General features: G+C 39.6%; 1 protein-coding gene across 1 annotated transcript in view; it reads right to left on the bottom strand.

Moving 5' to 3' along the window:
• Positions 1–21738, bottom strand: part of LOC131673221 (nitric oxide synthase-like) — a 1857253-nt gene that overhangs the window by 1164520 nt on the left and 670995 nt on the right. Inside the window, exon 4 of the mRNA XM_058951052.1 lies at positions 21439–21530. Coding sequence (XP_058807035.1) covers positions 21439–21530 — 92 coding nt within the window. The remainder of the gene's footprint in view (positions 1–21438; positions 21531–21738) is intronic.

Raw genomic sequence — 21738 nt, 5'->3', positions numbered from 1 at the left:
ATGACTCGCTTCCTATTACACCGTCTTCTAATAAGAAAATTTTCCGGTACTAGGTGAAAATCTAGTACAACGTTATGAAAGGTTAACGAAATTTTTCCTAATGTCGAGATACTTTCTTGCAAGATCCTTCCTACTTCGTATCTGTCTAAAATATTTATGCGGACACCGTCTGGTTTGCTTGAAATTTTTAGTGAGACTGCTGCCCCAGTGTCTACGATGAAGCTAAATTTTTGTTTAGTAGTATTCATTTCAAGCTGTATTGTGGGTGACTGACTGTTAAGATATAAAAGGATGGTTTTTTGTGCGTGCGACGTTTGAGGTGCTGTATTTACAGGGGCTCCCGGGCAGCGCCGAGTGTCTGGAAACCCTTGTCTTTTTCCGCCTGTTGTAATTTTTGATTTCTGAGTTTTCGTTTTTCGCAATCACTCTTCCAGTGTCCCGTTTCTTTACAGTAATTGCAAATCGAGGACTTAGTTGGTTGCAATTTTTCTTGCGAATTTAAATTGACTGGGGTGCTTGTTTTTACTCGATTTTGGGCGGCCTAATGTGGCTGATGGTTGGAGCGAGGACTAGTACTATTGTTAGCTGCCGCGCGAGGCTCTGCCCACGGCTGCTGTTTGGACTGCTGCCGTTGCTGTTGCGTAGTTAGCCGAGTCTGATTTTGATTCTGCGGTATCCGATACCAACAGTCTTTAGCTGTGTGTTTGGTCTATTGCAAATTTGGCAGGTGTTAGTATCCTCCGCTTTCATTAATTGAACCGACTCTACTTTAGTTTGGGTTAGCGCTTTTACTGTTTCGGTTATTTCCTCAAGTTCCTATACGTTGAATTCTCGTTCGATTTCTATTGCTTTAGTTGTGGCTAATTCAAAATTTTCGGCTTCCCCCTTACGCGCTTTGATGACCCAATATAAACCCCGGATGAAGAATTTTACTTTATCTTTTTCAAGTTGTCTTTTAAATCCAGCATAGTTTCGATTTTCCCTTACTGCTGCTTCAAAAGGTTCAATAGCTATTGTTTTTACTCTATTAAAAAATGTCACTACATTCTCACCACGCTTTTGTTTTAAGGTTGCTAACTCGCTTATTAATTGATTACAAGTTTTTGCTGATCCGAACAGTAGGTCTAAAAATTTAATCATTTGTTCTACATTATCAAATGTTTTTCCTTGCATGCTTTTAAGTGCCTCAGCACTTAGTTTGATTTTAATTAACTTGGTGAGATCATTTTCATTGATTGTCACGACTATGCTGCGTGCTTCTCGACAACCGTCGATAAATAAGTGTAAAGGTATATTGAATCCATGGAATTTAGGTACGAAGTTAACAGCATCTTTCAAGCTAAAATTTTTTATTGGTGATACTATGTTTTGTTTGGAATTAATTAGTCCTTTTCTGAAAATCCCCGGCGTATAATACGTGGTAAACGGGCTGCTTGCAAAATTAGTTTTGTTTGTTGTCGTAAAATGTCGAGTTTGAGTGAAATCAACTTTTTCCGATTTATTATGAGTCATTTCTGGTGATTTGGTGTATTAGTCATAGACACGTGTGTAGTGGGCGCGTTATACGTATCTGAATTTTCAATTTCTGTTTCGTAACCTGTTTGATTTTCAATGAGCTCAAGTAATGGAATTTCAGTTTTATCTAATTTTAATTTTTCGAAGTTTATATCCTGTGACGGAGAATCACGGCTCGACCGTTGCTCTCCGTCGGGCTCTCACTGTTTCCCCGTGCGCTTTGACGAGCTGGGAGTGTGCACTAGTTGAGCACACTCTAATCGCTCCGTTTCTTTCTTTTTTGTTCTATTCTTGAGGTACGACGGCGACGGCAGCGAATTGGAGAGAGGGAGAGCCGACGTAGAGAGCACAGCGAAAGAGAGAGAGAGAGAGAGAGAGAGAGAGAGACAGAAGATAAGCGCAAGCCGGCGAGGCGTCGGCAGACCTCCGCGCCCATCTCGCTGGCTTGACGAAGGAACAAGCAGTATCTGTTGAGCTGCCGCACGGTCCACCGCGCGCACACGATTTTCTGTTGGGTGTTGCCCGTGACTTGTGAGTTCTCGCGCCCTCGCCGACGATTTGTGGTTTTGGAAACACGTGGCTGGTGCGCGGAATTTGTGTGTTTGAAGACAACCTGCGGAAGCAGCTGAACCGGCACCGGTGCACGTGGCGACCGGCGAGGTGACGCGGGAGTGTGCGCGCGTGTGGCCATCTTAGGAGTGGTGAACAGGAATTCCTTTGTCGGTCTGGAGCGTGAGGCGAAACACGGCCCACACGGATACACGCACACATACACACGTATACGGTCACGTCCAAGGGGGTTCACCAACTCACCAACTCACCAACACGCCAACACGTTAACAACAACAGTAGCAATAACAACGATAATAACGATAGTGAGCGCAGTAACGATAACAGGGGCACAACAATAACATCACTAACAACGAGGACGGGGACAACAACAAGAACATTATTAACAACGCCAACCGGAACAACGAGAACAGCGACAATAACAAAAGCCTCGCCGAAAGAGTATTCGAGGAGCCGAAGGAGACTTTTCACCTAGCCGTTGCCTTTGTTTTCTTTCCAGAGTATCTAACTTCGGGATCTGCAGGGACAAGGACGTTTGACAGAGAATCTAAATCGACTCGGGGCAAGGTTGGTGCAGTGTTTCTCTTTCTCTCTCTCTTATCCGAGGCGCCGAACTGACACCTCGCAGTTCGGCAGCTCTGCCGATTGCGAGGTCGCGCTTGTTGTGTTCGGGCGGTCGTTGTTCGTACACAGCGAAGTTTTCTTTATTTTGTAATTTTCTTTATTTTGTAATTTTCTTTATTTTGTATTTTTCCTTATTTGTATTTTCTATCATTTGTTTATTTCGATTATTTTGTAATTTCTTTTATTTTGTACTTATCCTTATTTTGTATTTTTTTTACCGTTTGTTTATTTTGATTATTTTCTTTATTTGTAATTTTCCATAGTTCATATTCGCCGATCATTTGATTTTAATTTAAGTTCCTTTTGTTCGATTAGTTTCCGCGTTTAAGTTTAGCTTATCTTTTTTTTATTGTTATTATTATTATTAAAGATCATTATTCCATTTAGTTTCCGCCTCCTTTATTTACCCTCACAGTCACTCCTGTCCCCGTGCAATAGTCCGTGTACGATTAATGCGTGTGCTCGACGCGTTATTTAGCCGTGGGAACGATTCTAGCTTCCCGAATCCCTAATTAAAAAATTCGTACGGGCAGTCGAGAGCTATCCAAAGACGGACGACTGAGATTCCCCGTTACAATCCGTAATAGCGTTAAGGAGAAATACTGGTATTTAATTTTTACTAGTCATTGCAATGACGATGTCGAATATTAGGTCATCTTTGCATAGAAAGTGCAATGGGTTTGCATCAATGTAGTCTTGTAAATTATATTTCAATCTTTGTAATTCCTCGACTCGGGTAATTTGCTTTGTTTTGGCGGATGAATGTCTTTGATGCAGATATGCGAGACATTCTGGAAACGTAGATTCCTTGTTTGTCGCAAAGTTTGGTTCTATGTCGCTAATTATTTTAATTAGTGTTTTGAGTGAAATTAGTTTTCGTTCGTAAGGTGTTTCGAACATTGTAATTTTTTTGCGATAAGATCCTAATTGCCAAGAATGAGGGGCCCCTAATTGTTATGTCTAGGCGAGGAGATATTATGACTAGATGTAATAATGTTTAAAATACTGTCGTGTTGGTAAAAGTTGGATCTTAGTCAGGAGTTAAGCGGTGGTTGTTTAAAGGCATAGCGCCTTTATTATATGTAGTGTGTTTAGGTAGATAACTTAGTTTCTTACCTTGTTAGGACTGGGTTTCAGAAGAGATTTTACTAAACAGTCTCAGGTGTTTGCACTTGATTAAGATTTATTGTTTAAAGATAAGTTTATAATGCTTAGCAGAGTATAATTCCGGTTCTTAGTAGCCGGACAGCAAAACTTAGAAATAACCAAATCAGTATAAGTACGAGTATGAGTACTAGCTCGAATATGAGCTTGAACGTGAGTAAGAATATGAACTACCGCTGATCCTGATCCAGCCTTTTTATACCATAGTCTGACGTGCCCCTTCCCTCGTTTTTGCTGAATTAATATGCGGTGAATAATATTCGCGGAAACATTATGGAGAACGTGCTTAGACTAATCTATCTCGCTAGATAGATTTGCAAAAGTTCCCGGGAGGGTTGATACGATAGGAAGTTAAATTACCGATACCCGATTAGTTACCATAACCCGTCATGTATGAGACTTATTTACTTATCGTGGTTCGTCACATACGTTTTCTTAGTATCGACGCGACATTTATTTGAGCTCCACTATCAACCAGTATATTGAAATTAACATTTGAAAATGGATTCGGTATTTGTATGTATTGCAATAAATTCTCTAATTTTAGAAGGTACATTGATACTTTACTTTTAAATGTATTTTTGAATTTTACATTTCCTTTACATTCTTGGCATAATTTTTTTTCTGTTTCTATTCTTACGTTGTCTTGACTTGCTGACTTAATTGTATCAAATTTGCATGGGTCTGCAGTTTAAACGCTTTATTTTGCTTTTATTTTTATTTTGCTTTTCGGTTCTGTAATCAGTGGCTTACTATATCTTTCTTCCGTGCACTCGATTTCGGAAGAAACTATTCGTTTCTCTAGTTATTGCGCCTGAAACATTGTGAATCTGTATGATCTCTTCGTTTACAAATCGTGCCAAATTTTTCTTGGCTGACTTCTAATGATTTTATAATTGGACATGATTCAATTTTATAACCTGACTCTGCAATAGGAACTTACTATACCTTTTTTTGTATTTTTTTGAGTGCTTTTATTTTTAAGCAATTTTCGATTGTGTGATTTTTCATGCGACAACAATCGCATTTTGTATCGTTGTTTCTTCCAAAATTATTATATCGTGTAGGTCTGTTGTCGTTATTTCCGTTTCTACGTTTATCATTATTAAAATTCGAGTTTGTATTACTTGTGTTTTCGTTGTTTCCATTATTTTTGTTATAAGTGTATAAAATTTTTACTAATTTGCAGTCATTTATTTTATGATGTTCTTTATTACATATTGCACATGCTGCAAATCTATATCTTCTTACTTCAAATTCATTTGTGCAAAATTTTACTGAATTACCGACTTTGTTGCAACGTTTGCACGTTACGTTTGGGCAATTTAGTACTATGTGTCCTATACTCTCACAAGCTACACAGAGCTCTGATATCTTAAGTAATTTTGAGCATGTATATGGACTGTGTCCACTTTCTTTACATTTCCAACATATTTCATATTCTGTAATTAGCGGGCATTGTGGAACAGAATGTCCCATTACCTGACAGTATTGACAATGGTTACCTTTTATTTTATTAAATTTTCAACCATCTATTGAATGCCCTTTAGCATTACAAAATTTGCATATTAATTCTATCTTTGTTTTTGCAACTTTGCAAATATTTGATAAATGATCGTCGGATTTGCAGTATACGCATGACCCACTATGACAGAATAAAGCCTCATGATTATAATTTTCATAAATTTGACATATGTAAGTGTTGTTTATATTCCCTGAAGAAATAGTTGAATCTGGTTTATTCTGGAGAGTGTCAGTGGTGTCTCCCCTTAATATTTTATGTTTTTGTAGTTTTGTTTCAATTTGTACAGCTTCTTGGACAGCAGCGCTTAAATTATTATGATCTTTCAGTCCCATACGGATATTTTGTTATTATTTTCGATTCTTTTAACTTTATTTTATCGAAAATCTGAATTATAAAGTACTAATTGTTCAGAAATTTCGGTTTTATTTATTAAAATTTTCGATGCGCTACAAATGCTTTGTTCCTTAAAAATACTACCGATGTCTGTGTATTCGTTATTGTTCAGTGAAAAATAGTAATTTTGGTCAAAAATGACGTCTAAATCTAACAATGAATTCGGAAAGTTTAATGTTTATTTTTCTTCTAGGACATCAGTATCTGATATATCAATTAATTTTTCTTCTTGTGCTGTTTGTTTATTAATCATTTCTACATCATCTGAAATTTCAATTTTATTGTTTCGACTGCTTGTTCTAGGGGGAGAACGTGCAAGTTTATTTGATTATTTAAAAGGGTTTATAATAGATATATTTGGTCCAATTATGCTAGTTTTCAATTCTGATTTAGTTTTTACTTGAAGTCGCGTAAGTCTTTTCGTGTTATTGAAAATAGGCAAATCCTTATTGTTCATTAAAAAATTATTCTTGCATAAGTATTATATATGCAAATCAAATACCCTTATTGTACCGGAACCAATTATTTGTTATGTCGCGACTCCGTAGTCGTGACATGTTATGATTGAAATCAATGAATCTCAATTTAACATGGTATGGTCGAGATATACAAATAATGCCAGGACTTACCTGGATTGCTGACCATCAAGAATTATTATTTTCAATTCTTACTTTATCGCTGGATAATCTGGATTGTTCTCTATTAGAGAAATCATATTTCCGATTCTTATCCTTGTTGTTGGGTGTCTTTCTATTAATTCTAATGGAAGTGGTAACAGTAACTTCCAAACACAATATTTAAGAACACTAGTAAAAATTTCATTTTATTTAATAAATAGATTTCACTTATATTTCATAAATAGAATTCACTCCGTGAGTGACTATTGAACTAATATAATGGAATTGTCGCGCGTCGGGAATCAACTGCTAAAAGAAATCGGCACGCTCTTTTATATATTGGATATTGACTAATTAGCCTACATTTGATATGTTGAGTAATCAACAAGTCAGTGTTACAAATTCTGGGTTGGAATTCTGCTGAGTTCTGTAAGTTTTGCAATTTTGTGTTTCGTAAAGGTGTTATACATTTTTGTGCATATTTTGCTACTTTGAGCTTGTTTCATTGCCGCTGAGCTCAAAATAAGTAAAATTTACGTATCAGGATGTAACAGTAGATAAACTAGACAGGTCACAGATCAGGAGGGCCTCAGATCTTGGGGGGGCCCCAGATCAGTGATCTGAAGTTAATGATCTATGAGATTAACACTCTTAGACCAAGCGCCCCCCTCTCCTCCTGAGATCAGCACTCTTAGATCAGGCGTCCCCGCCGCCGCCCTCTCCTCTTTCACTGATCTAAAGCGTATGAGCTATCAGATCAGCACTGGTAGATCATGAGCAAGAGTCCCCTTCCCGCCCGCCAATGTGCAATGCGTTTTAAATATTAAAATAAATTTATATATTTAATTCAATTTAATTAACTTGACGCAATTCATTTACGTGTAATGCACAGATTTAACTCAGTGAAAAAAATGAGCAGACACCACGGAGAATAGATCTCGCGTCCTATGGATCGATAGACCGTAGCCTCTAGCTACTTTTAGCTAGAGGTTACCACGGCTACTTTTAGCTCTTGGTATCTCTATATATGTGCACGTGTCTTAAGATCACGCGTTATCGTGTGTGTGTGTGTGTGTATGTGTGTGTGTGTATGCAACACATTGATACTTACTGCAAACCCGAATTCCTGTGCTTGTCCAAGAGATACATCATCGCCGTGCTCGCATGTCTTGGTGAGTGCATTTTTATATAGTAGTAATTTATTTATTATTAATTAATTTATTATAAATTTATTATTACTAATTCATTATTAATTTATTATTATTTATTATTTTTAAGTATTATTAATTCATGAAATAGTAGAGTAGAGGGGGGGGGGGTAATAGCAAAAATATACGTTGTTTTTTCTTAAATAAAATTGTTTTATTAATAAAAATAAAGTGATAAAATAAAATTTTATCCATAACAATTAAATTATATAATTTATATAAAATAATATTTATGTAAAAAAGTATAATATAAAGTATTACACAAACACACACACACACACATACACACTTACACATCTGGTGATAGTTTCACACATTCAGGTGATGAACGCGGTGGTTAACGTGTACAGCTGTAAATAAAAAATAAATAATTAATAATTAATAATTATACATAAATCTATATAATAGTATTTTCTGGAAAGAAAATCTTTAATTCCTTTTTTTTCGTTTGGAAATCGCAAAAAACGGTTTAATTTCTTTTCTCAGTCTTATCTCGACCGCCCCTACTGTTTTTATGAAATTTTACTTAGTTAAATCCGCTGAGAGTTCGCGAAGGATCAATAAAGAGAAGAAAGTAGGATTAGTGCAATGAATTGACAAGGGTACTTTAATTTCTATTATATTTAGAAATTTAATTAACGTATGATAAATGAACAACACCGACGCTCGTCAAGGGCATAAAAAACCCTAGTTGTAAGTAGGGAAATAGCCCAAGACGATCGTTAAAGCAATATATATATATATATATATATAAACTATAATATATTTAATCGCAAACCTTAATACAATTACACACGGCGTAACACACTTACACACACACACCTTGACGAAACGCAGACAGCTCTCGGATGATGTGCGCAGATACTACGATGCCGCAGCGAATGTGAAAGAGCGTACCACTACGGTGACCACCTAAGGCGACCTCGACGTCTCGAGGACGGGGACAGCCCTCGTCGCTACGTGGAATTTGGGCACAGCGGCCGCGTGGAGGTAACGCTCTCGGGGACGCGCTAGGGCGTGACCAACTACAGCCGCGTAGGGCTGAGTCCAACGCTTCACGGGCTTGTACTACACACTCGTTCTAACACTTAACGCAGTTTTAACGCACTGCTCAGATCAAAATGAACGTAGCTATGGTAAAACAAAAGAAAAGACTAAATTTAATAGCTGTTTCTGTGATGCTGCTACTGTCGTTGCTTCCTCGCTCACCCTTTCACACGTATCCAAAATCCAGGTAAACTTTTTATTGGCAAATCGGTGAAACACTGTGCTAAACTATTTTGGCGGTACTACACAAGTAACAGCTGAGGCTTAACTGCTAATTCAAAAGATCGCGCGCCCCCTCTCTCTCTCAATACTTAGAACTAACGCGCGAAAATCAGAATCGCGAACGGTTCGATTAATTGAATCGACTACCGTTGCAGCCCCCTCTAAGTCCTGACTACCCGGGCAGGACGAATACCCGCGATTCGCTGCCATCAGGAACCTGAAAGTAATAAAGAAGGAAAGGAAACAAAATAATAACTCCCTTCTTTATTTCGGCTAATTTATTTGCCATCCAGGGCCTACATCATCGTTTCGCTACACCTGGCGCGCGATGTTTCGGGTAGCGCCAGTATGTAGCCTTCTTCGGGCACCGCTGGGAGTTGGTCACCCCAGGCTCCCCACAGATGTAGCAGCCCCTTAGCTGCGACCGAGATTGAGCAGCTTGTGATGGCTGCTCAGCAGCCAGAGGGAACTGCTGGGCATTGACTCCCTGTGAGGCGGTGATGATCACGCCTCCCACCGTGGCGGTCGCACGTCCATCCTGCGACCTGACCACGATGGTAGTATCAGGAGCCATGCGCCCGTCCACATGGACCGTGAGCATCGGTCCAGCGTCAGTAGCTCCCGGGGCTCTCTTCTCTTGAGCCAGCGTCGGGAGCGCTGTGGAGGACTCTTGTCCGTTATCCACCCGCAGTAGGGCCTCTCCGTAGGCCCTCTGACGCTGAGCCATCCCTGCCCACTCCCCGAGCAGTTCTTCTGCGCCCTGGCGGCTCAAAAAGCGTCTCAGGTGCTCCTGCACCTGAAACTGGAGTTCTTGAGCGACCCGCCATGCACTCTCCACCTCGTTGATCCCCAGACGCACGTGTCTGAAGTCGAGGAGGAGAGTAGGCTGCTCAGGGATCCGGGGATGATTGCAGACCCAGTGCGAGGCCCCACAGGTTTCCCTGGGTCCTGGGCATTGGCTCGCACTGTCCGACGTAAGGGATACGCCGGACTTGAGGGTCTGCACCCCCTGGTCCACTGTGGACTTGGGACGTTCGACACTGTCCTGGTTCTCGGTCTGTGTCGAAGCGTCCCGAGAAGCCTTCTTCGGGGCGACCCACGATGAATCCCGGAGAACTTCTACCACCGAGGCAGTGCGTCGCTCCCTTCGGGTGGTCCCTTCCAACTGGACCCTGGCGAAGCTCCGCAGATCTTCAATTAGCTGCGTCACATCAGGGCCCAGTTGCAGATCTAACAGCATCTGCGTGACCACCTCGAAGGTCTCCTGTTCGACGACTATTCTCCGGTCCATCTGAAACATCCAAAAACAATAAATTTCGGATAAATCTCCCTACGCGAATAAAAATCCTAATATAAGCCGCATCCCACCGAGTTATACGCTCCCTCGCAATTCTTTGTAGGAACGTCCTGGCCCTCGTCGGTTACCGCTCGGTTTTATCGGCCCAACCGTCCTTTGTCCGACGGGCACGGTCTTTCGAGGCCTACCTCTCCCTCTATTTTCCTTCAAGGGAGAGTTGTTGCCCTCACTGGACCGGTGACCGTCTCTGGAACCTTTCGAGGTCGACCTCGACCTCTCTTAGTTGGGGCAGATACCGATAAATCCGACGTCTCGGTGGGAACTTTATCTACGGCCGTGGGGGCTGCTAATTGGATCCGCTCGCTATCCGATAAATCCCCTCCCGGATTTTCGCGCGCATTAGCGGAATCGTTCGCTTCCTCCGACGGCAGTTCATATGGCGGTTCGCGAGGTTCGATGACCTCCTCGCTTTCCCCATCCTCACCCGGACCGTAGTATGGTTTAAGGTCCTTGGCATGGAAGAGCTCAAACAGGATCTCCAGCTGGCTACTTAGCCTGTACGTGTTGGAACCACAAACCTCTTCAATCACGTACGGGCCGGCATATTTCGCTGAAATACCTTGAGCAGCTGAAGATAGAATCCTGTTCCTCTTCCAAACCCAATCTCCGACCTTAAACTCGGGTTGCCGTCTGTTCCGGTCATAATAAGCCGCCTGACGCGCAACTTCCTCCTTTGACTTGGAGTTAGCTCTCTCCCACAAATTAGGAAGCTTCTCCATATGTTCGGCCCAATCTTCCACAGCCTGACCCTCCGAACATTCAAGGGCCTGCTGATCTTGGGTTCTTCTGAACGTCAAAGGAGGTACCAGCTGACGCCCAAACATGAGCATCGCAGGACTATATCCGGTGGCGCTATGAGTTGCCGAGTTCAACGCGAAGTTGAACTCTGACAGGTGCTCATCCCAGCTCTTATGATCACGGCTTATGTAAGACGTGATCATGGTCTTGAGTGTCCTGTTTACTCGCTCTGTGGGATTCGCTTGGGGATGATACACGGGAGTTAAGGCGCGCTGGATGCCGTTCATCTGGAGGTATGAATCAACCTCCTGATTCTTAAACTCGGTTCCATTATCCGATAAGAATACTTATAGCTCGCCAAACCATGTGACAATCCTCTCGTGTAATTCCCTTGCGATTGTCTTCCCATTGGCCTTGCGTATGGCAACACACTCTACCCAGTGAGTAAACAAGTCTACAAATACTAAGATATACTCAAAACCTCGAGAGCTTTTGGGAAATGGACCAGTGATATCACCGGCCACCACCTGCCAGGGTCGTGACACTTGTCTACGACCCATCAGCCCGCAAGGTGCTCTTTGTTCCACCTTGCACTGCTAACATACCGGGCAACTCTTTACGTACTTCCTGACCTGATCATACATTTTAGGCCAGTAGTACAAGCGCCTAGCCCTGGAGAACGTACGCTCTCGTCCTTGATGTCCTGCTGTAGGAGCATCATGGACTTCCTGGAGCACCTGGTGCCTTTTCTCCCTAGGCACCGCAAGCTTCCACGCTTCATCGTTGTCGATGGACCCTTCACCATCCTCATCAGGCTGATAATGATACAGTCTCCCTCCCATAACCTTCCAAGTAGGGTGAGAGTGTGGGTCCTGGCATACTTCCTGGTATTGTTGCAAATACGAGGCGTCAGTGGTCTCCGGCCGACTATTTATAGCACTCACTTCAATCCCCTCCTCCTCATAGGCTCTAGACAAGGCGTCTGGCACCACATTGAGATCCCCTCTTCGATATTCTATATCGAAGACATTGCCTTGCAATGCTAGCGCCCATCGCGCTAATCTTCCCGTGGGATTTCTCATATTGTGGAGCCATTTCAGGCAACTATGATCGGTGATGACCCTGAAGTGATGCCCTTCAATGTACGGCCGGAACTTTCCAATGGCCCATACCACTGCCAAGCACTCTTTCTCGGAGACCGTATAATTTCTCTCAGCACTGTTGAGTGATCGGCTGGCGTATTCTATTACACGCTCCTCTCCATCGACATCCTGTGCGAGAACTGCCCCGATCCCACTGTCACTGGCATCAGTTTGCAGTACAAACTGACCGTTTGGATCGGGTGATTGCAGTATTGGGGCGGAAGTCATCGCCTCCTGCAATCTCGTGAAAGCTCGCTCTTGCTCCTCCTCCCAAGAGAAACGTACATTCTTCTTTGTCAGGCGGTTTATAGGTTCAGCGATCATGGCAAAGTCGGGTATAAAACGTTTATACCACGAGGTCATTCCCATGAATCGCTTCACCTGTTTGACAGTCCGGGGTGTTAGATATTCTAATATCGGGCGTATTTTCTTGGGATCTGGTCTTACTCCGTCCGTACTACAGAAGTGACTTTTGGCTTTGTTGATGGTTAGGCCCGCACCTAGAATTCTTTTTAATACCATTTCTAGGTGCCGCTTATGCTCCTCAAAGGACGACGAAACCACAATTACGTCGTCAAGGTAAGCAAAAGCGAATGGATCCATATCCGGATTTATCACTCTGTCCATCAACCTCTGGAAGGTCGCTCCTGCGTATGACAGTCCGAAGGGCATTCTCTTAAATTGAAAGTGCCGCTGAAAGAAACGCTGATATTGGACGCGATTCTTCCTTCAAGGGAATTTGATAGTAAGCACTACTCAAGTCCAAAGTAGATATGAACTTTGCATCCCTTATCCGTCTTAGGATGTCGTTCATATATGGTAAAGGATAGGTATCAGGTTTGGTAATTGCATTTACCTTTTGATAATTCACGCAAAACCTATATTTTCCATCCGGCTTCTTTACCATTACTACTGGGCTTGACCATCCGCTGGTTGCTGGTTCGATAACATCTTTTTCCAGCATATCTTTGACCAGCGTGTGCATTTCCTCTCGCACTCTATCTAAGACTGGGTAGTACTTCTGTTTGATAGGTCGAGCATTTCCCACATCTATTTCATGCTCAACCCGCACGGCACAACCTAAAGCCTGACCCCCGTCAGGAATCAATCTTCTGACGAGGTCTTCAATTTCTTCAAGCTGTGACTCCGTGGCTTCCCATAGTCCTACCGGTGCGAGAAATGCCGTACCATCAATTCCAGCCACTTCCAGTGGTACTTTCACTTGGGCGTCCTTAAGCCATAATTCATCCTCATCGGGATTCAAAATTGCGCGGAACTCTCTTATAAAGTTCGTACCTACATAGCGGTCATCTGTGAGCAGCGGCGTAATGGCGACTCTGATTGCCTTCGTGATTCCCCCTACTGTAAAAGGGAATATCACGTGACCAATTATAGGGCACGGGCGTCCATCAGCAAGCCTTTCATCGCCCGCCCTGGTCACATTCAACCCGAGTCCCATCTCCGATGCCAATCTCAGCTCTAATTGACCCATGACCGTGGATGAGGCGCCGGTATCATAGAGTGCTCTAATTTTAAAGTCACCTATGTCTACCCGCAACCACCACCTGGTCTCATCCTCTGGGTCATATCCACGAGTCCCATCTTCGCCTCCTTTCATCGTGCTTTTCAGCGGCTTTTTTCCTTCCGCTGCCGCGACGACGATGGGCTGGCTTCTACTCGTGGATCCCTTCGGCAGAGGAGCTTTTTGTGTGGAGAGGCTCTCCCTGGAGTCATCCCCCTCCTCCACAACCTGTATGTGGCCATCTGGTCCTTTCAGGATAACCACTCCACTATTCTGCCGAGGGCTGACATCGAGTTCAATTGCCTTCCGCTCTAATATACTGCTAGGTCCTGGGCTCTCTTGATGCCCTCCCAGGACTTGTTTGGATCCCTGGGTCGCCGTACACAGAATCCAAGTGCTTTTTGATTTCGCTGCGCGATTTCCCTTTCAAAAACAAGAATCAAATCACCGACCGATACTGCTCTTTTTCCATTTTTCAAAAATCAACGGACTCACTTGCTTTCACACGCTCTCAAAAATAAACTACAACTCCGATCCGGCTGAAATCTTGACAGTAACCATCGAGAAGGTTGTACTACGTGATAGAATATTTCTTTTGCGAGAGTGGCGCCATCGGGCGGTGAGGCTAAGTACTTATCGGACCACCCTCGTATTTAGTACTCGACCTTTTACCAAAATAGATTTCAGTGCTGCTTCCACATCACCACCGGTTTTCTTTTTCACTGGCACGGCCTACGCATGTTTCAAAAAATTATCGATTATCATAAGAAGCCAATTGTAGCCGCGATTTTTTCTAAAATAAGCCTGCATATCAACAAGATCAGCCTGCCAGGTTTCGTTTATTCCTCGAATATCGTACTTATATTACTGGTATATTACTGTATTATATTACTGGTATGATATATTTATGACAAAGTAGTTAAAACCCTTTTCATATCGTCCATTATTTATTGCTCTACCTTGTCAATTACTAAAAATCCATATTTATCATCTGGTCAATATTTCGCGCATAGTTCTTTAAATTGATTGTAAGTCATGTCCGAATTCACATGATCGTCGAATATACGTTTCATATTTGCTTCGCCTTGTCGAAAAACCACCAAAAAATTAACGTTATCTCTTACGAGATGTTTAGGAATACGAGCATACGTTTGTGAAAGATAGAAGCAGTTGACATTTCTATGTCTACCCATACAAAAGAAAGCACGCACGTTGTCTTGGTTATCGCACGCGATGTCATCGAATATCATTATCGAATTGGGTAATGTATGTTCGGGATCAATCACTGACTCATGCTCTGTGAAGGGAAAATACTTCACTCCGTCTATAGGCTTCAGCATGTCTTCCAGTAATTTATATTTTGGTTGATTAAGAAATTTCGAGTAAACGTAAACGTTTTCGAATCTAACGCCATTGGGATAAGTAATTAACACTAAAAGACTATTGGTTTTACCATAATTAGATGGATCACAAAAAATTGCTCTGATAGTATGTGGAAGTAAATCCCCATGACGCTTTGGTAGTTTATCTTCCCGTACGATGACGTCGAAATTTTCGACAGGAAGTTTTACAGTTTACTCTTTAAAATCCATGCTCACGAGACAATTTTTAAACAGTAACTGACCCAATAGTCAGTATATATATATTCACTTTTATAGTTTTTAAATTCAGTCGTGTGTTGGACTTCATAGAGTGATGATCATATACAAATATCAGAAAGTAAAGAAAGGACGTGGATTAGTTATCAAAGGCATCAATAAGCTTCCCTTTGAACTTCATATTCCAGGTTACCAGTATTGTGGTCCAGGAACTAAATTGCAGGAACGAATTGCTGGAGGTGATCCAGGCATCAATCCTCTTGTCGCAGCTTGTAGAGAACATGATATAGCTTATTCAAAAAATCGAGAAAGTGTAGAGTATAGAAATATTACAGACAGAATTTTAGCTGAAAAAGCTTGGAAGCGATTGTTCGATAAAAATTCCAGTATTAGTGAAAAAGCAGCTGTATACACTGTAGCTAACGCCCTGAAATTAAAATCTAAATTCGGTATGGGACTCAAGAATAAAAAGGAATAAAAAACTCAAGTCAAAAGGTCGCAAAAAGAAATATCGAAAGTTAATAGACTTGAAAAACATAATCAAGGCTGCCAATTTTAATTGGCCAAAAAATAAATGTGCTCGACCGATCACCGGCAGTGCTTTAAAAAGAGCTCGCGCAACCGTTAAAAAGATTGGTGGAAAAACTAACATCAAAACTCCATGAATTCTGCCCATTTCCAAAAAGATGGTTGAAGCTTTACCCTTTCTCATTCCTTTTTTTGCTGGTCTAAGCGCAACTGGTGCTCTAGTTGATGGAGCTGCAGGAATCGTAAAAGCTGTAAATGATGCAAAGTCTGTAAAACGACAATTTGAAGAAAGCAAAAGACACAACAACACGATGGAGGCCAATGCACTAGGTACAGGGATGTATCTTAAACCATATAAAACAGGCTATGGACTATACCTCAAACCTTAATTGGGATCAGTTTAAAAAAAAAAAAAAAATTTGAAGTAAATTTACCTGATAGAGCTCTCACAAATATCGACTTAAGAAAGTATGTCAAAATTTTAAGTATACCAAATTTCCGAGGAGTATTTGTGAGAAATTACTTACCAAAGTCTGGACCACATTATTGAGAATCAGCTATAATTAATCTCGATGACGTTAACGGAATAGGCACACACTAGGTTGCTTATCGGGAATTCGGAAATAACGTCACATATTTTGGTAGTTTTGGAGATTTTAGATCCCCATTTAATCTAATGACATATCTCGAAGTGGATGAGGTCAAATACAATCCAAAAAGATATCAAAATTTCGATACCTGTAATTGCGGTCATCTTTGTTTGCAGATTTTGTGTGGGACTATATAAATAAAGACACCGTAAAAAGTTATCAGTCGTATTTAAACAGTCATCGAAGAATCATTCACTTTTACCCTCTCGAGTAATTCTTCTCTACTAAAAGCACTTTCCATGAATTGAACTATCAGCAAATATAAGATTCGTTTTGGGTTTAGTAGAATTTTTGACATCCAACTCTGTACGCAATATAGATATAAAAAACAATAAATTTTACGTTGGTTATAAACCACCTATAATCTTACCTGGTGGGTAGTTATGAAATTAAAGATATTGATAAATTTCTTCGTAAAACCTTAGAGCCTGAAATAACAGTGAGTCTGAAACCGAACAATAATACTGTTCGTTGTGTAATTGAAAGTTTAGAAGATATCGATGTCCGCAAGATTCCATTGGTCGAATACTGGGATTTGCACGGCGTAAACTAGAAGAAAACAACTCTCACCATTCGGATCTTCTAGTAAAAATTCTGAAAGTAAATGCTCTGACAGTCGAGTGTAACATTACTTCAGGTGTATATATGAATGGGAGTAACGTTCTCGATATTCTTGAATTTTTACCTGCAGTACCACCTGGATATAAAATTATTGAAGTTCCTTCAAATGTCATTTATCTCCTAGTTACCGCAACGTGTATAGATTATTTACAATCACGCATCGTTGACCAAGACGGAAATTTAATAAACTTTCTAGTGATAACAATTAGAGTGATGTATGTTAGATGATCTAAGTGATAACAATTAGATTACACCTGAAAAGTACGTGATGGGAATCGTTTACAATATAAACAGTAGTGGTGGCTATATAAGCAGTCAAATATACAAACCAACCATCAGTCGTCGATTGAAAGTAAAAGCGACAACACGGCGAATTTCGAGTGTCAATCGTCATCGAAAAGCAAAAGGATTGACTCATCAAAGCATAAAGTTCTTAAATAGTCTCGGCTTAAAAGTAATTTCTGGTGGAAAGTAAATTGAATTATTTTTTGCTGTTTCAACGAAATAATGGAGAACGTTCCAGAAATACAGTCACCTGTCACCTTTGATGGATTCTTCGCTCATTATTAGATTCATACTCATCAATCGTACACCAATACATCTTTCAAAAATAGTGATGAAATTCGCTTATCAATCCAACATCTAGACTTATATCTTTTACCATATCGTAGCTCATCGCGTATTTGTGGTAGATTGTGCAATGATAAGAATGCAGTCTTAACGAATTCTCTATTTGTGAACAACGTCATCTATCACTTGTTTAAGAAAATTAGGTATGAGCTAAATGCCATAGAAATCGATAAATATAAAAACGTTGGTCTAACAACTATTATGAAAAAGTGGCTATCACTCAATCCAAGTCAAAATTGGATTGCTGAAAATGCCGGATGGATAACAGAAAATGATCAGAAAATAATCAACGAAGAAAAATATTTCGATGTCACTATTCCTATAAATTTCCTTCTCGGATTTCTTGAAGATTATCACAAAGTATTGGTAAACATGAAACATGAACTAATTCTCACACGATCAAGCAGTGATTTTAATGTCGTTATCCAAACAACAAAATTAATGGAACTAGAAATAATCATCGAAAACTTCAAGATCGATATAACACGCATCGAATACTTAAAAAATTCGTCTACTTAATTTTCTGAAAAGATAAAGAAGCATTTCTATGAGTTTTCGTAGTTGGGAATTATATGAGTATCCAATGCTACCTATGAACACAAGTCATGTCTGGACAGTCAAAACTACAAATCAACTGGAAAAACCACGTTATGTCATCTTAGCTTTTCAAACTAAACAAAAAAATATTTCAACAGTTAATGCAAGCGTATTCGATCATTGCAACATTAGTAACGTGAAACTTTTCCTCAACTCTCAGTATTATCCGTATGGTAATCATAATATTGACATAAATAAGCATCAGTTTGCAATGTTATACGACATGTATGCCAATTTCCAGAAAGCATATTACGGTAAAGACTCCGAACCGATGCTAAAAAAATCTACCTTCTTAAAACAAGTACCCCTCATTGTCATTGATTGCTCTAAACAAAATGAGACATGAAGAACTCTGCAGTGGATGTACGCTTGGAGTTTGAAACAAGGGAAAATATTCCTGAAGGAACTTCAGCGTATTGTCTCATTTTACTTGATCGCATCGTTCAATACAATCTAATAAGTGGGGATGTGAAGAAACTTATTTACGGAGTGGAGATCGATTTACTAAAGAGATGACTCTCCCCTTAAGTAGCTCAGTAACAGCCAGAATGGAGTACATAGTGGATATGCAAGATTTCATGATGCCTGGCAAAATGTATGCCTTAAAGGAGCTAGCGATACTCCCGGTTAACTACGACGATAAACCACTCGACGATTATTCAAACCCCCGTTTCCACGTCGACGACTAACTGAAAAATGTAAGCGTTATAATCTTTGGATGGAAATCTACTACCTTGGATTAGAATGGAACTCTGATGATTCCAACTACGAAGAGCATAAATTCATCATCACAGACACGCTCAAAGATGATACAAACATTTTTTGTTTCCGGAGATCTGAAAAAAGAGTGGTTAGAACGATATGGCCTCAAAGTTTTCGACTTGAATGATTGGGGATATTTCCTTTTTGAAAATACGAAATCAGTTACTGTGTGTCTTAATCATAACGGTAAATACGTAACGACATGCGCACATCAAAATATCAAATTTATGAAAAAGTTTTACTTAAATGGTTGCTGCATGAAATTATTGAAGGATTTCTATAAATATTCTTTTAATGTAAATGACTTGTAGAATAAGATTTATTGTTTATCAATAAAATAATTTTATTTAAGAAAACACAATGTGTATATTTACTATTACCCCCCTCCTCTACTCCACTATTTCATGAATTAATAATCGGGATATATGCATATATCAAAAACAATATATATAAATATATGCATTCAAATATACACACACACATGATGACGCGTGATCTTAAAACACGTGCACATATACCGATGAAGTCGCGTCAGGGGGGGGGGGGGGTGCCGTAGTGTAGTCGCTTTTTGATTGTGTGTACCTAATCTACGCAATACAAGATACCAAGAGCTCAAAGTAGCCGTGGTTCACTTGCTAGAGGCTACGGTCTATCGATCCATAGAACCCGAGATCGATTCCCCGTGGTGTCTGCTCATTTTTTTTACTGAGCTAAATCTGTGCATTACACGTAAATCAATTGCGTCAAATCAATTAAATTCAATTAAACAAATACATTTATTTTAATACTTAAAACGCATTTCACATTGGGCGGGCGGGGGGGACTCTTGCGCATGATCTAACAGTGCTGATCTGATAGCTCATACGCTTCAGATCACTGAAGGAGGAGAGGGCGGCGGCGGGAGCGCCTGATCTAAGAGTGCTGATCTCAGGAGGAGAGGAGGCGGCGCCTGATTTAAAAGTGCTGTAGATATCAGGAGGAGAAGGGGAGCCCGTGATCTAAGAGTGCTAATCTCATAGATCATGCACTTCAGATCACTGATCTGAGGCCTCCCATGATCTGAGGCCACCCTGATCTGTGGCATTTATAGTTTATCTTTTAATGTACAGTGTATATAACTTATTAATAGTATCAATCTACTCGTTCGATATAGATGAGTGAATTCACATCTTTCTCTAGTTTATTCCAGGTATAAACTAACATATATATTTTGTCAGCATACCTGTTTGACGTTGTAGCTGTAATAATAATAATAATAATAAATATATAATAATAATTGTAATAATATTAAATATTGTTATTCAAGTATGATATTTATTTTTGGTAAAAAACATTAACAAGTAGCTATGAATTTGATTGTTCTTATGATTACAGCATTATATTCAATATAAAAGGTTGAAAAAAAATTGTTCAGAGAAACCAAGATAGCATGCAAAACTATTGAAGAACAAGTTGGAGTATAATAAAAAAATTGTATGATTATCATGCCTACTCGCCTACAGAATTTTACCTTTCTTGAAAGGTGTAGGGGCGGGGGGTCAACTATAATTGTTGGTTGTGTTGTGTCATTTCACTATCGCTATATATAATCTCAAGTATAATATTTTGATTTGATGATCACATCTTCATTATTTTTGTAGGTGAGTAGTAGACGTAAAATATGTAAAAGACGTAAAGACGTATAAAAATAAAACCAAGCGTTAAAAGATCTTAAAATGACGAAAAAGCAACATTACTCAAGACTTCAAACTCAAATAACTTTCTCAAATCAAAAACTATCGAAGTAAATCTTTTTTTCGGATAATAGAAGAGAATCTAGACTTTTTAAAACCATATACCACATGAGGAAATTGATACGTGGAAACATAAAAAATAAGTATATCTGTTCGACAACTCTGACTTCTCCCCATTTAACTATATAGAGTTTTACGGCCCGCCAGTAGTCTCGTAGCCACTTCGTGCCTACTCGTGTATGGCCCTCGACCGCTACCCTTGATATGATGGTCAAACTAGTTCTGTTATGGTACGTGGAAATACGTTTTGCTATTGCAGGTGCAACGATTGTAGGATATAATAATAATAATAAAATTCGTTACATTTTTATAAACACCTGTGATCGAAAATTGAGTTTTTATATTTTCAATAAATATTTTCATGTTATGGTATCTGATTTTTAATAAAGAGTATATAAATAAGAATCAGTTAAAATTATGAAATGAATTAATATTAATATAAAATTGTTTTATTATTCTCCTGAAAGCAAATTTACATGAAATTATATCTACGTATAAGGTAGGCTTGGCTTGGATAATTATTTATTTAAAGAATTGAAATTCGACTACTAATACGAGTTACCTGCATTCTTTTAAAGTATATTTTATGTGAATTCATAATTAATGATATCTTACCGAATATTTCCTTTGTTAGTACTATATTTTATATGATTACACAATGCCTCGAACATTCCACTAGTTGTTGTTACATATCTGCAATCGAATACCTGTAATATTTACATTTTTTTATAGAATCAAGATTCTTATTTGAAATTTATATTCAACAAAGTTAAAATTTTTATTCTATTCGTTACGTATATTTCGGACCTTCATGAAAAAATTAATGTATATTGATTATTTCTTTTTAAACAAAATTTCTTATTTAGAGGTTGCATAGTAAGGGTATAGTATATAACCCGAGCGGTCACGCTTTTC

This window comes from Phymastichus coffea, unplaced genomic scaffold, assembly GCF_024137745.1.
Source record: "Phymastichus coffea isolate CEN01 unplaced genomic scaffold, Cenicafe_Pcof_1.1 PCOF00013, whole genome shotgun sequence".
Taxonomy (NCBI): domain Eukaryota; kingdom Metazoa; phylum Arthropoda; class Insecta; order Hymenoptera; family Eulophidae; genus Phymastichus; species Phymastichus coffea.
This window is presented reverse-complemented; position numbering and strand designations above follow the sequence as displayed.